Below are 14,087 nucleotides of genomic sequence, written 5' to 3'. Positions count from 1 at the left end.
CTCACGGCTCCCGGTTCCAGCCTCACCAGACACCCCAAGAGGCCGTCGCTGGGGGGCGCTGGGCTGTGGGGGGCCTGGACTGGCGCCCTGGCTGATGGGGGTCCCTCTCCTCCAGAAGGGGGGTCTTGGACGGCGGCCAACAGGCCGAGGGCAGGCCCCCCAACTCCTAACTGGCCCCAGCCCGTGTGGGCACAGCCTCGCCTGCTGCCTGGGGAGGCAGAGGCGGCTCTGGGCTGGGCCTCGGGACCCCCAGCGTCCCCCTGGCCCCCTAGAGGAGCCGGAGGCCCGGGGCGGCCCAGCGGCCGGCAGCAGAGCGCCCAGTGCAGCCCCCGCGAGCCCGCAGCGGACTCCGACCCGGGGCCCGGGGCCAGGAGCACCCCAAGGGCGAGGGGACCCCGTGCCTGCCCAGAGTGCCGCCAGACCGCTCCCAGCCGAGTGCGTGAGGCCGTGGACAGCGCGGGCCCGCAGCGCCTCTGCCAGCGGACGCGGGGCGGGGAACAGCCGGCGCCTGCCCACCGGCTCCGGGGCCCCGGGCGGACCACAGCCGGCGCGTCTCTGCCCCTGCGGCCCGCGCGCCCCGCCGCCCCTGGAGAGGGCAAGGCCGCGGACACGCCCCCACACGCAGTGACCCTCGGGCACCGGCCGCGGCTCCGGCTGCCGCCCGCGCGGGGCCCAGGGAGAGGCCCGGGCCCGCCAGGCCGCTGGGGGCTGGGGGCGGCGGCACCGCGGGCACCTGCGGCCGGAACCCGCGACGACCAGGCAAGGATCCGGCAACCCCGCCGGCAAACGGGTCGGCGCGGCCAGGCTTCGTCCCCTGCCCCGCGGCACTGCCCGCCAGCGCCAGCCCCAGCCCCAGCCCGGGGAGGGGTGCCAGCCGCCCCGCACACACAGCCCACACCCCACAGGAGCACACTGCAGCACAACACTCACACGCACACCCCACACCACACCCCACACCACCCCACACACCCCCCCCGCAACACTCCCCACCCCACAACACCCCACACCCCCCCCGCAACACTCCCCACCCCACACCACCCCACACACACCACACACCCCCCACAACACTCCCACCCCACAACACCCCACACACACCACACACCCCCCACAACACTCCCACCCCACACCACCCCACACACACCCCACAACACTCCCCACCCCACAACACCCCACACACACCACACACCCCCCACAACACTCCCCACCCCACAACACCCCACACACACCACACACCCCCCACAACACTCCCCACCCCACAACACCCCACACACACCACACACACCCCCCACAACACTCCCCACCCCACAACACCCCACACACCCCCCACAACACTCCCCACCCCACAACACCCCACACACCCCCCACAACACTCCCCACTCCACAACACCCCACACACACCACACACACCCCCCACAACACTCCCCACCCCACAACACCCCACACACCCCCCACAACACTCCCCACCCCACAACACCCCACACACCCCCCACAACACTCCCCACCCCACACCACCCCACACACAACCACACACGGGAACGTCACTCAGCGGCAGAGGGGAGGATCCCGCCATTCGCACAGCACGACGGGTCTTGGTCCTTCCCCGGGAGCAAGGGGCCGCGGGCAGCACGCGCGCGGGTGGCACGTGTGGGCTCGCGGGCGGAGCCCCGGGCAGGCAGCAGTGAGCCGCGCAGGCCCAGCGCACGGCCGGCCGCGGAGTCAGCGTCCGACACCACGAGCTTGGCCGTCCCGAGAGGGAGGCCGCGCCGGCAGCAGACGGGAGGGCCGCGCCCGCCACGCTCCCTGGCCCCCCGCGCCTGACCCGAGGGACGCGGCGCGGAGGACGCTGGTGCTGCCGGAGACAGGGAGCCCTGGACGCGGCCGGCGCGGACCCAGCCCGGGGCAGCCGGGCCTGGAAGTCGCCGCCGCTGAGCGCTGCCGGGACCCGCTTCCGAGCCATGTGGACCGGGCGGGCGCCAGGCTCCACACCGTGCTGGAGTGGGAGGAGGGTCGTGGGGGTCGCAGCGGCCAGGCTCCCCCACCCCCCCGCAGGCCTGGCCTAGTGGCCACGCAGGCACCGCCCCCCGACGGGCCGAGGCCCTGGGCGCGCTGAGGAGCCGCAGCCAGGGCAGGGAAGGCCAGAGTGGGCGCCGCCTGCGTGCCCACCTCGCGCCCACGGCGGAGGCACCTCGGGCCAGACCCCTGCCCCACGCTGCACCCCGAAATCACACCCAGAGCACGGTGCCCCCAACCATGGACGACTAGGGTGCGGGGGCCTGAAATGCAGCTTTTGCCAAAGACTGAAGAAAATAGTCCAGGGCACAGAAGTGGCCCTTGAGTTAAAGGGGGCCCAGGACGCAACACCCCAGCCGTGGCCGGAAATGGAGGTCAGCTGTGGCCGGCAGGGGAGGGGCACAGACTTGCCCCCCCACATTTTGCGGGGCTGCCTGCGTGCTGTGCTCCCGAGGACACAGAGGGCGCCCCACCGGGCAGCACAATGGCCGGAAGTTGCACGACCCCGCCCGCTTTTCCCTCCCGGCCTGGCCTCCAGGCGACGCGGGGTTGCGTCACCTCCGGTCCAGAACCTTCCCTGATGGCGCCACAGGAGCCCTGCTGGCAGGGCACCGGCCCCAGACAGCGCCCCAGCCCGCCACACCCTCAGCCCCGGGCACTGTCCTCAGGGTCCCGGCCCAGCACCCACTCACCGCCCTTGGGCATCCCCAGAGAGGCCCCCACAAACTGGAGGCGGCAAGGGAGGGGCAGGCCAAGGTGAGAGCCGGTGGGCGGAGACTTCCCGTGAGAGGGCCGAGCCGCGGGGACGCGTGGCAAGGTGGGCAGCACAGGCCTCATGCCCGGTCCCCGGAGCCCGGCCCACGCAGGAGTCACTCCCTCCTGCCCCGAGGACGGCCACGTGTGCCCGCCCTGTCCTGGGGTCAGGCCCGGCTTAATCATTGATGGTGTGAGGCCCTGGGCAGGGGCGGCCAGGGCCAGGGCACGGGCGCGTGGGGCAGATGTGAAGCAGCCGCGATGGCGCCTCGTCGGGGGCTTGTGCCAGGGCCGGGTCCGGGAGGCGGCGCTTGGAAGGGACGAGGGTGAGGAGAGGCCCCTGCAGCCCGCGTCCGGGTCCCGAGGTGCTCCTCTCCGCCCGGCCCCTCTGCCCGGCCCGCAAGGAGGTGCCTTAGACTGGGGGGGGCTCCCGGGCTCGGCGTCCTGCCAGGGCCCACGAGGGGAGGGTGACGGGGAGCCTCACGGGCGTCCGTGGCCCTGCGCCCTCTGCACAAGGGGACACAGACGTCTCGCACCAGGGGTCTGCCTTGTGCTCTGTGCGCGGCACGCAGCGGGCCAGCGGAGCGTGCAAGGTTGGGGATCCGCGGCGCCCCTCGGCCTGCCCGGCCGCAGGACGCCTGCTGTGAGTCAGGCCTTCGCCCGGCCCCGGCTGCGGCACCAGCGCCACTCGGCCGCTCACCCGGGCCCCGCCTCGGTTTGTTGACCGTGTGGGTCTCGTCCTCCTGCCTCTGGTGCGACCCGCCCACACAGGACTTTGACCCGGGCCTGGCCTCCAGGACCCTCCTGCCCGGCCGCGGCCACACCCTGGCCTGTGGCTGGGGGGACCCCGTGCAGGGAGGGGCGCCCCTGCACACCAGCCCCCGACAGCCGCCAGGGCCTCTTGGACCGCCCTTCGCGGTGCTGTCCCGGCAGAAGGTCACCGGGCGCGGCTGCTCCTGTAGCTCCGGCCCCGGAGGGCGGAAGCGGAGGCCGCCAGCCGCTGTCCAGGCCCCGCCCCCGAGGGGCCTGCACCCGGGGCCTCACCCTGCGCACCCTTCTGGGCAGCCGGGCAGCTGGGAAGCCTCCCCGCACGCCGGCCTAGGTGGGCCTGCCCCCGGCACCCTCGGCAGGGGGACGCAGCCACGGGCATGCTGCTCCTGTGCCAGCACCACCGCACCTCGGTGGCCCTCTCGCCCCGTCACGCTGGGCGACCCTCGCCAGGGGCGAGGGTGCCGCTCCTGAATGAGCAGCGGGTCCCCTCCCGCCCCTGCCCCCAACGAGGAGCGCCTCTCCTGCTGCGGGCAGGGGCCCCGCCCGGACCCAGCCCTCCGGGGTGCACACGCGGCCCCAGCGCTCTGGCCCTCCCAGAAGCGGACGCCCAGGCGCGGCTGACCCCTGACAGAAGGTCAAGTCCGCCGCAGGCCCAGCCGCCCCCAGGACAGCGGAGCAGGCGCACAAGGCAGAGCACGAAGCAGAGGTGGGGACGAGGCTGGACGGCCCGGGGCGCCCGGAGCCAATGCGAGCCCCCAGCCTGCGCTGGGCACGCGCCCTCAGCAAGGACACGGAAAGCGCCCCAGGAGCAGGGCCGCAGCTGGACCTTGCGGACGGGCCGCCCTGCCCAGGGCATGGGATGGACCCAAAGGCAGGAGGCGGCCGGCCGGAAAGCTGGAGGCGGGAGGGCACTCGGGCCAGGGACCAGCATCCGGAGGCCCGGCCGGCCGGCAGCCTCTCGCGGGGCTCATCCACCCCCCGCCGCGGCCAGACCATCCGCTCCGCAAGGTGGCCAAGAGCCTGCCACCGGGCTGCGACCCAACGACACCCAGAGCCGGCCGGGGGGAAGACGCCTGCCGCCAGCTCTGCCGCGAGCCCAAAACCGCCTCGACGGAACCGTCAGGCGTCTCCGTAAAACCAGACCAGCAACACGCTTAAAAATCTACTTTATTTAAGAGACGTCAAGCAAGTCTGCCGCCCAGGCGGGGCCGCAGCCGTCCCCAGGGTCAGACCCACGACCAGGAAGGAGCCGGCCGAGAGCCCAGGGGTGCGGCCCGAGTGGAGGGGATGGGGGCCTCGTCCCGGACAAGGCCCGGCCGTGCCAGGGCAGGCTGCGGGTGCAGGGGCCGCCCCAGGGCCCGTGGTCGCTGCAGCTGCACCACCCCCGGCTCGGCCCAGCCTCCCCAACAGCACGCGGGTGCCCGCTGCTGCCCCTCATGCGTGGATGCCCAGGACAGCGGTCTCCCTGCAGCCCCACCAAGACGCTGTGAAGAGCCCACGCACCGCTGGGGCGTCCCTCCCGGCCCACACAGGAAGCCCAGCCTCGCCCAGCTCAGGCCCGAGCAGCAAGCAGCCGTCCTAGGAGCCCCGGGTGGCGGGACACCCCCCCCCCGCCCACTCCCTCAGGGCTGAGGCCAGGTGGGCAGGAGGTCCGCCCTGGAGCTCCTGCGAGGGCCACCCATGTCCAAGGCACCCCGCTGCCCCACAGGAGGCGGCTGGGTTCTGCCGTCAGAGGGGTCTTGGGGCCGCCACCCCCAGGACAGCTTCATGTCCCCTGAGGCACGTCTTGGCCCACCACAGGGCGTGGCCACACGTGGCTCCCAGAAGGTGCCAAGGCCCGAGGCCCAATGTGCCCGGTGCTGCCAGGAGTTCTGATCGTGGGGCCTGGATCCTCCGCGGCCTGGCCAGCGGAGTGGACGCGCACTGCCCCCCGCTCGTCTGCCGCCTTCTGGACACAAACTGTGAGAAACTTTTATTTTCAATGCAAGCGCCGACAGGTGCCCGCACAACAACATACAAAGGGGGGCACACGCCTGGCCTGAGCCCCGCTCGCCAGCCCGCCCAGAGGCCGGGCAGCGTGAGCCGCAGCGCAGGCCTGAGTGGGGCTGGGCGGGTGTCCCGGGGGCCGCGGGGGGCCTGGGCGCCCCGCCGCGGTCGGAGGCAGCCACCAGGCCCCGCGGGCAGAAAGCAGTTTCACGAGTGATGCAGCCTGGCTGGGTCTGAGCGGGCGGTGGGCACTGGGGCACCGACTGGACGCGGTGAGAGCCTGAGAAGGGCTGGACAGATGGGGGCGCTGCGGGCACGTGACTGGCCGAGGGCGGGCACATGACAAATGGAAGGACAGTGGACGGGCACCTGGTTCCCTCCAGAAACCCCAGGAAGGGCCTCCCTCAGGGACAGCCACAGGCACCCGGACCCCAGATGCCTTCCCCCTGGGGGTGCCGCCCTCCTCCCACCGAGTCCAGAATCAGAGCTGTGGACACCTTGGGCCCCCAGAGGCCCACCCGCCTCTGGCAGGCTCTCGATGCCCCCACCCCAGCACCAGGCCCCAGGACACCCCCACTGTGCCGGGAGCATCTCACAGCGGCCAGAGTGGGACCCCAGGCTGCGGCCTGGCCTGAAGGCAGTGCCCACCCCCACCAGGCACCTGAGTACAGCCCTGGCACCCGCAGGGAGGGCTGCCCCCCGCCCCAGGCTGCCGCACTGGAAGCCACGTGAGTCCCGGGCCGGCGGGGCGTGGGGGCCGTGCTAGCCCTACAGAAAACTGTGGGAAGATACCAAATCCATAGGATCCAGGGTCCCGCTCGGGCACAGCCCCCAGACTCAAGCCAGTAGGCAGGCCGGGCCCAGGGCGGCCATGGGGGCCTGGCGGGACCTCCCATACTCTCCCGCCGGCCCCTGGTCAAGGCCCAGCGTGTAAACAGTATCAATAAGTAACAGATGGAAAAATAGATTTCCCCAGAACGGCGGCGGCCGGCTCGGATGCTCTGCCCGCCCTGCGGTCCGCTCTGGCGTGTCCTCTCTTTGGTTCGGCAGCCCTGGCTGCCCGCCGCCTGTGTCTGCTGGGCCGCGCAGCGGCTACTTTTGCTCGGGGCCCTCCGCCACGGCGGCCACCTCGATGGTGGCGGTGTGCTCCTCCGGCCCAGGGGCAGCCCCCGAGGGCACGGTCACTGTGGCACCGCCCCCGGGGGACAGTTGGGCCACGCCCTGCAGGCCGGGCAGAGTCAGCAGCTGCAGCGGGCTCACCACCTTGACCACGGTGCTGCCGTCCTGCATGGCGGCTGTGCTCAGCACTGTGAGGCTGGCCGCGTCGGGGTGGATCTCCACGGCGCTGGGGAAGGCAGGGCCCGAGGAGGCCAGCACCGTGTAGCCCCCCAGCAGCGGTGAGGCCGGGGAGCCGGCGGGGGCGGCCTGTGGGGAGCCCTTGCCCAGGACGGGGGCGGGCAGGGTGGACACCACCTTGCCCAGCGGCACGCTGGCCAGCTGGGAGACAGGCACGCCCGGCGGGAGGGCAAGCTGCCCAGACTGGGCCAGCACCTGCGAGGCGATGGCGGCCGGCCCCGAGGTGGCCCGGGCGAGGCGGGGCCGCTTCCCGGGGGGCGGCAGGGGCACGGGCGTCAGTGTCATGAGGACGTTGCTGAGGTGCTGCGACTTGTGCTTGAGCTCCTTGGCGCGCCGCCGGTGCTCGTCGCACTGCTGCTCCAGGGCTGCGGGCAGGTGGCGTCAGGCGTGGGCACCGCTGGGAGCTGGAGCCCAGGGGCACCCGGACGCCCACGCCACCGGGTCAGGCCTCGTGGGGAGGGCCCGGGCAGGGCTGCGTCACCGCTGCTGAAGGCGGCTCTGGGACGCACGGACATGGAGGGCCACGGCTCCGCCCACTGTCCTGGCCACCTGCCCCCTCCCAGGAGCCCAAGCCCGGGAACTGGGCCCTGGTGCCCCCCGCCCCGCCAGCCCCCAGGGTCCTGTTGCCGCGTACCTGCCAGGTCACGGGCATACTGCTCCCGCGAGCGGTCCATCTGGCACTTGTGGCTGGCCAGCACTTTCTTCACCAGGTCCAGCATGCCGAAGTTCTGCACGATGTTGTTGAGGAGGACAGCGTCTGAGGGCAGCACACGGAGGGCGGGCAGCTGCGGCCAGGTCTCGGAGCCGCGCCCCGTCCCAGGAGGGAGGGCACCACCCCAAGCCCGCAAGCACAGCTGGGCCCAGGGGAGCACCCGGCTGGCTCGGGACCGGCCTCACCTCTGAGCTGCAGGGGGGGGTCCTGGACCCGCTGCTGCAGGCCCTTCATGGTCTCCGCCAGCTCCTGGTGGAACTCCTGGATGACCTGGTCCAGCAGCCCCGCATCCTTAAGCCCCCGCCAGAAGGCAAACGTGTCATCTGCGGGGGAGGAACAGTTGGGTCCTGCTGGCAGCCCGGCTCTGAGCGCCCTGCGGCGGGGCGGGGCAGCAGCTCTGTGCTCAGGGCCAAGCCACGCCCGGGCAACCCGGCCGTACCTGCGATAGCCGTGGTCCAGTCACCTGGGTCCTCGCAGGTCTCTATGGTGATGGTGGCCGGGGAACCGTTCACTGCGACCAGATGGGCGGCTCAGCCACGGGATCGCCACCCAGACCTCTCCCAGCCCCGCCCCCATAAACTGGACGCCCGCCTCAGCCCTGAATTCTTCGGGGCTCCGGACCCAGCGGACAGCACTCTGGGACAGACCAGCCAGAACTGGGCAGGAGCACCCCGGGGGCCAGGCGGCAGTCGCGGGCTGGGGATCTGTGCTACCACCTCGCCCACCTTAGTCACTCACAGGAACAATAAAATTCCGTCTTTTGTTTAAAAAACGCCTTCAGGGCAGCGCCCCCGCCATCCCCGTCCACGAAGCGGCCGCCCAGCACCTACCGTCCGCAGTGGCGGGTGTGAGCGGGAGGAACTCGGTGGCCGCGGGGCTGCTCAGGGACACGCGGGCCCCTGACAAGTCGATCTTGGTGCTGCGGCAGGTGTTGGAGCAGACCTTGTCGTGCTGGTAGAAGTCCAGCTCCCCCGAGTCCATGATCTTCCTGCGGCGGGCGGGGGTCAGGGCGGCCGCAGCCATCCGCGGCCGCCCTGACCCTTGGCACCAGGGCCCCAAGGGCCTCCCACGCATCATGGGGGTCCGGGGGGCGGGAGCTGGGAGCGGCAGGCCCCCAGGCAGGGCGTCCCCACGGAGGCTCCCGGGGCTGGCGTCCAGGCCTATCCCTGGCCGGGGCTTTGTCCCCTCCAGGCTGCAGCGCGGGGCTCCCACTGCCAAGGGCTGTGGCCTGACCTGCCCCTTTGGCGCCTGTCCTTGGCATTACCAGGGAGACTCCGTGCTCCCGCCGGCCAGAGTCAGCCGCCCAGGGCCTGGATCCCCATCCAGCTCTCAACTCCCCAGCCTCGCCCCTCCCTCGCGGGCCTTGGGTGTGGCTGCCAAGCCCCACCCCAGAGCGTGAACAGAAGCGGGGACCGTAGCTGCTGGGTCCCGGCTCAGACCGTGGCTCCCAAGGACCCTGACGGGCTGCTGGCCACAAGCACATGCCCAGCTTGGCGAGTGGCCACTGCCCCCGGGTGGAGCGGGCGAGGCGGGCAGCCCCCGGCACGGCAGCCAGCCCCGCGCTCACCGCCAGCACAGTGCACAGGCAGGGCGGCCACCGCTGTAGGAGGCCTCTCACCGTCCGGAAAGGCCAGAGCACAAAGTCAGGGGTCAGCTCGGGGTGGACTTCAAAGTCCAGAGTGCGTCCCCCAGCTGGGGAGAGGCTGCGCCCTAGTCCCCCGTGCACCCGGCCCTCAGCACCCAGGCCCGGCCACAGCCCCGGAGCCGCAGCGGGTCGGGGCAGTCCAGGTGGGCCCAGCCCCCAGCACACGGGAACCTACGTGAGACCCCCAAGCCCACCGGCCTGCCCGGAACGGGCCAGGGCACAGCGGCCCCGGAGCAGAGACGGGCCCGGGCGGCCGGCCGGGGCGCCCACCTGAGCATGATGCCGTTCATGCGGATGGCCCGCTTCCAGTCCTTGAGCGTGGACTTGCCCGCCAGGTGCACGAACTCCTTGGGGCTGATCACGTGCTCGTCATACTGTGGAGCGAGAGGGAGGCGCGACCAGAACCACCGGGAAGAGTCAGGCAGAGCCGGAGGCGCGGCCCCGTGGCCCCGGGCAGCGCCTGCCCTCCCCTCCCCCCACCATCCCACCCTGCGGCCGGGCCCCGGCCACGACTCACCTGGACGCACTTCACGTTGATGCCGGGACACACGAACTTCCTCCAGATGAGGCTGGCGCGGCTGTCCCCGCAGGTGATGGGGTACACGATCTCGGCCTCCAGGCTCTCCCCCTCCTCGGCCATCTTCACTTCTCACAAGGGTCAGCGGGGAGGGGAGAAGAGGGCGCGTGACCACCTCCCCCCGCGGCCGCCCCCCGCCCTCGGGGCCAGCAGCCTGGTGCACGGATGCTGGCGGGGGCCCCGCTCTGGCCCGAGGCGCCTGCGAGGCTGGTCCTCCGCTCGCGGGCGGCCGCGCTGGGCGGCAGCTGACCGAGGCCCAGAGACGGCGAGGACGGGGACCCAGGCCGGGGCCACATGCCAGCGGAGCCCTGGCTGAGGCCGCCACGGGAGGGGCCCTGGCAGTCTCCGGGGAAGGACGCGGCCGGCTGCCTACCCAGCACAGCCTCCTTGAGCTGCGAGGACGCGGTGAAGGCCGCCGCCGCGCTCTCCGCCTCCATGGGGTCTTCCGTCAGCTCCGCCCTGGAACGGCCACAAAAGGGGACGTCAGCACCCGCCCCTGCCCGCGCAGCCGGCCGGGCCCTCGCGGGAGCACGGCACCGAGGCGGACGTCGGGCCCCGCCGCCTCCAGTGAGGCTTCCGCCCCGGTGGGACAATCTCCCGTGGCCACAGAGGCCACGAAGAACAGGCCAGTTTAGAAAAGGGAAACGCCACCCACGGACAAGGCTCGTGCCACGGCAAAGTGAACCGCGGGCCACCGCGCGCGGACGGGCAGGACCAGGGCGCCGCGGGGAGGAAGCGGGAAACGGACAGCCCCGAGCGGCGACGCTTCGCCTACACGGCACAAGAGCCAAAGGTGCGGCAGGTGATGAGTTTTAAAAAAGTGAAAGCAGAAGCCGTGTCCCCGGGACCTGACGGGGGCGCGCGGGTGTGTGGGAGCGCGGGGTCTCGGGCCGGAGCCTGGCCGCGGGAGAGGGCCCCTGGGGCCACGGGAACTGCTGGGCTGAAAACTCACCAGGCGGGCGGTGACACGTGGGCTTGGCAAGCTGCCCTATGACCCAGCCCCCGCCTGGGGGAGTCCCCAGCACCAGGTCCCGTGCTCCGCACCTGCGCCCCCGAGACACACGTGCACAGAACAGCCACTCAAGGGGCGGCTCCTGGGGCCTCCAGGCACGCCTGCCCCAGCCATGGGGCCAGAGCACCAGCAGCCCCCGGCCCGCAGAGTGGAGTCCCGGCACTCCGGGAGCAAGGCCCGGCCCCACAGCCCAGCGTGGGATGGCAGCCGCTGGGCGAGCGCGCGCCCTGGGTGGGTGGGGCGCCGCAGGCCATGAACGGCAGAGTGTGGTCAGCTCTGGACTCTGCGCGGAGCGGAGCATGCGGGGACCGCAGAGGATAGAGGCCTGCAGGGAGCAGCTCAGCTCCAGGGCAGCATCTGGCCGGGAGATTCCTAGATGTGACCGCAAAAAGGCTCAGACCCCGAGGAGCAGCTGGACAAGGTCAAGGGCACGGGGTGTCCCTTTTGATCCCTGGTCACTGCCCCCAAGGGCCGGCTTGCAGGCCAGGCCTCAGCTGCAGGTGGGCCAGGCGCCGGCTCTCTGGGCTGGGCTCCCGGCGCTCCCTCCAAAGTGCAGCAGCCGCCGCCAGCACCGCACGGGGCCAAACCAGGTGGTGCGCCCGGGAGTGGCGTGTGATGTGGTGACCCAGGCTCCCCCCAAGACGTGGTGAACAAAGGAGAGCGGCAGCCTGAGCCCCAGAGTACTAACGCCCGGCCACGGCAGAGCAAGCGCGGTCCCAGGGGGAGCCACCATGGCAGCGGGGCCCTGATGCGAGCCAATCAGGCCCTGGCCCTGGGGACGAGTTGGGGCCAAGAGTGCCTGGAGGGACACCCAGGAGGGAGGAGCAGGGCTGCTGACAGGCCACGCAGAGCGCTTCACAGCAGTGGGGCGGCCGGGCCTGGGCATGTCCACCCCGTCTGCCCACGGTCCTCGCAGCTTATCCCAGCGCTGCAAAAGCCTGAACTGCCGGGCCAGAGTGTTCCTGAGCAGGGCCAGCCGCCCGGGCCAGCAGTGTTGGGTGGTCCACGCTGCCAACCTGTGTGCGCCTCGCCTCTCGGACAGAGGCGCCCAGCACCTGCTCAGCACCTGGCTGGGCCCAGGAGGACACCAGCGCCAGTCCCGCCTCCCCCCGGGTGTCCCACCTAGCCCTGGGCTTGCCCAGGCCCTGCAGCTGCTCCCCCACAGCTTGCCTGTGCTGTTGCCACGGCAAAGAGGTGGGTGGGGGCAGCCGCCTTCCCGACTGCCACACACAGGAATGCTCCCCAGTTCCCCAAAACCCAGCCAGAAAAGAAATCTGCTCCCACAATGTAATTAACTAGCTTTCACGCCCCCAGTTATACAAAACTAACAAGAGTCTCAGCCTCAAACCAGTGAGACGGCGGCTGAGATTTCCCACAGAGAGGGACAAACACCCGCAGGGCCTCCCAGGCACCCCGCCTGCAGCCAGAAGCCTGCTCAGAGCACCCCAGGCTGCCGGGGCACAGCCCGACGAGCCTCAGGGATGTCCAGGCCCCAGGAGCCCTTGGGAGCCCTACATGCTGCTGGTGCCTTCCACCGTGGGGCCCAGGTGACAGCCACGAGCGGGAAGTGCCAGAGCCCGCGGGCCCGCAGCACCAGCCTGGCCAGCCCAGGCACCAAGGAAGGACACCCCTGCCTCGGCCAGCACACCTGGTGGAGCCGCCAGGCATGGGGGCTGCGCGGGGCGACGCTGAGGGGACACCCCAGAGCCCAGCAGTTCTCACGGGGAAGCAAAGGCGCCACCAGCCTCGCGGCGAGTGGGAGGGTGCAGAGCGCCGGGGACACGGACGCTCGTGCTCCTGCCCTCGCCCAGGGAGGAAGGGGCTCCGTATGCAGAGACAGGGGGCCCGCACCTGCCCGCCTGCAGAACAGAGGCCCGGAGCCTGCCTGGGCGCTGCCCCATGGGGCGCGGAGGGGCCCAGGGTCTGCCCCACCACCCGGCTCCCCGTGGGGCCGGTTTCCGCAGCACCTCTCCCTCGCCGCCCGGACCTCTCACCAGAAGCTGTTCTGAGATCTCTCATAAACGTCCCCTGCAAAGTGGCCAATTAAACACGGAATGAAAAGCCCACGCGGGGCCCTCAGGGTCTGAAGAGTGGTGCACCTGGGGCGGGGGAGCCGGGGCGTCTGAGCCTCCCCCCATGGCGGGAACGCGGCAGGAACCCCGTCCACACGCGCCACAGCCAGTGCCCAGCTCTGCCGCAGGAGAGGCCGCAGCCTGGCGGTTGGCTGCGTGAGGGGTGCGCCCAGCCAGTGGGCAGGCCGGGGGCCCCAGGGCCACGACCCGCCCCTCGGCCTGCTGGAGAGGACGGAGGCCCCACAGGTGGGTCGGCACAGGGTCCCGCCCCCAGGACAGGGGCAGCTCCAGAAAAGGGGGGAGGGGCAGGTCGGAGGCCTGCTCTGCCCGCGCCCTAGTGCCTGTCCCCCCAGCAGGCGGGCCCTCTCGCCAGGGAGCACAGGGGCTGAAGCGAAGGGTGCCCGCTCCACTCCCGTCCCCACCAGGGGCGCGTGCTCACCCGTGCGGGGCCAGGTTGGCCGTCACCAGCACCGTCTTCACCTCCTCCAGGCCGCTGCCGTCTCCCGCCGTGTCAGGCGTGGTCACCACCACCACCTCCTCCATGTGGACACTCACGTCCGGGGTCGCCATGGTGCCTCCTCCGGTCCACAGTCCTGGAGGAACGCGCCAGGTGATGCCCACGCTGAAGGGCAGCGTCTATCCAAGGCCCGGGCAGCCCCGGCAGCCGGCAGAGGACGGCGCCAGCAGAGGGCGCTCCAGGGCCAGGGCTCGGGGTCCCACCCAGGGGAGCAGGGGGAGGTGGGGTCGCTGCCCGCTGCCTCTGCTGGATCCTCTGTCCAGCTCAAGCTCAGAAGCGCCCTCACCCCAGAACCGAGGACAGAAGCTCTCAGGAACGGGCCTCGCTCCCACCCGGGACAGGGGGAGCCCGGCTGGAGGGAGCCGTTCCTGACGCTCTTTAGTCTGCCGCGCCTGCAGCCTCTGCCAAAGCCCTGCGGCTGCACGGGCCGCGAGTCCTTGGGAGGCGCAGGGCCCCACGGCCTCCCCTTCCCAGCGTCTGTTCCCCAGCCCGGCGGGGTGTACCCCGGAGGTGGCAGCACAGGGGCCACACGGAAGCCTGGGTTTCTGCCCAGGGGATGGGGGCCCAGAGGGTGCAGACAGGAAGCTGCAGAGAGGGCACGCCCGGTGGCTTGTGAATGCTGGGGTTCCCCGACCTGTGTGGGGACCTGATCCCTGAAATGGCAAATTAAAGGATT

General features: G+C 71.8%; 1 protein-coding gene across 1 annotated transcript; it reads right to left on the bottom strand.

The window, feature by feature from the left end:
* Positions 1–6,600: 6,600 nt before the first annotated feature.
* On the bottom strand, positions 6,601–13,464 carry GMEB2 (glucocorticoid modulatory element binding protein 2; the record flags this gene model as incomplete). Its single annotated transcript, XM_084248210.1, has 9 exons — positions 6,601–7,241; positions 7,511–7,633; positions 7,774–7,911; positions 8,028–8,099; positions 8,419–8,576; positions 9,504–9,607; positions 9,751–9,878; positions 10,184–10,269; positions 13,334–13,464. The coding sequence occupies 9 exons, from the start codon at positions 13,462–13,464 to the stop codon at positions 6,613–6,615; spliced, it is 1,569 nt and encodes a 522-aa protein (XP_084104336.1). The 3' UTR covers positions 6,601–6,612.
* Positions 13,465–14,087: the final 623 nt, after the last annotated feature.

Source organism: Talpa europaea (genome assembly GCF_964194135.1).
Source record: "Talpa europaea genome assembly, chromosome: 11".
NCBI lineage: Eukaryota > Metazoa > Chordata > Mammalia > Eulipotyphla > Talpidae > Talpa > Talpa europaea.
The sequence above is the reverse complement of the archived record's forward strand: the minus strand, read 5'-3'. Positions and strand labels throughout refer to the sequence as shown.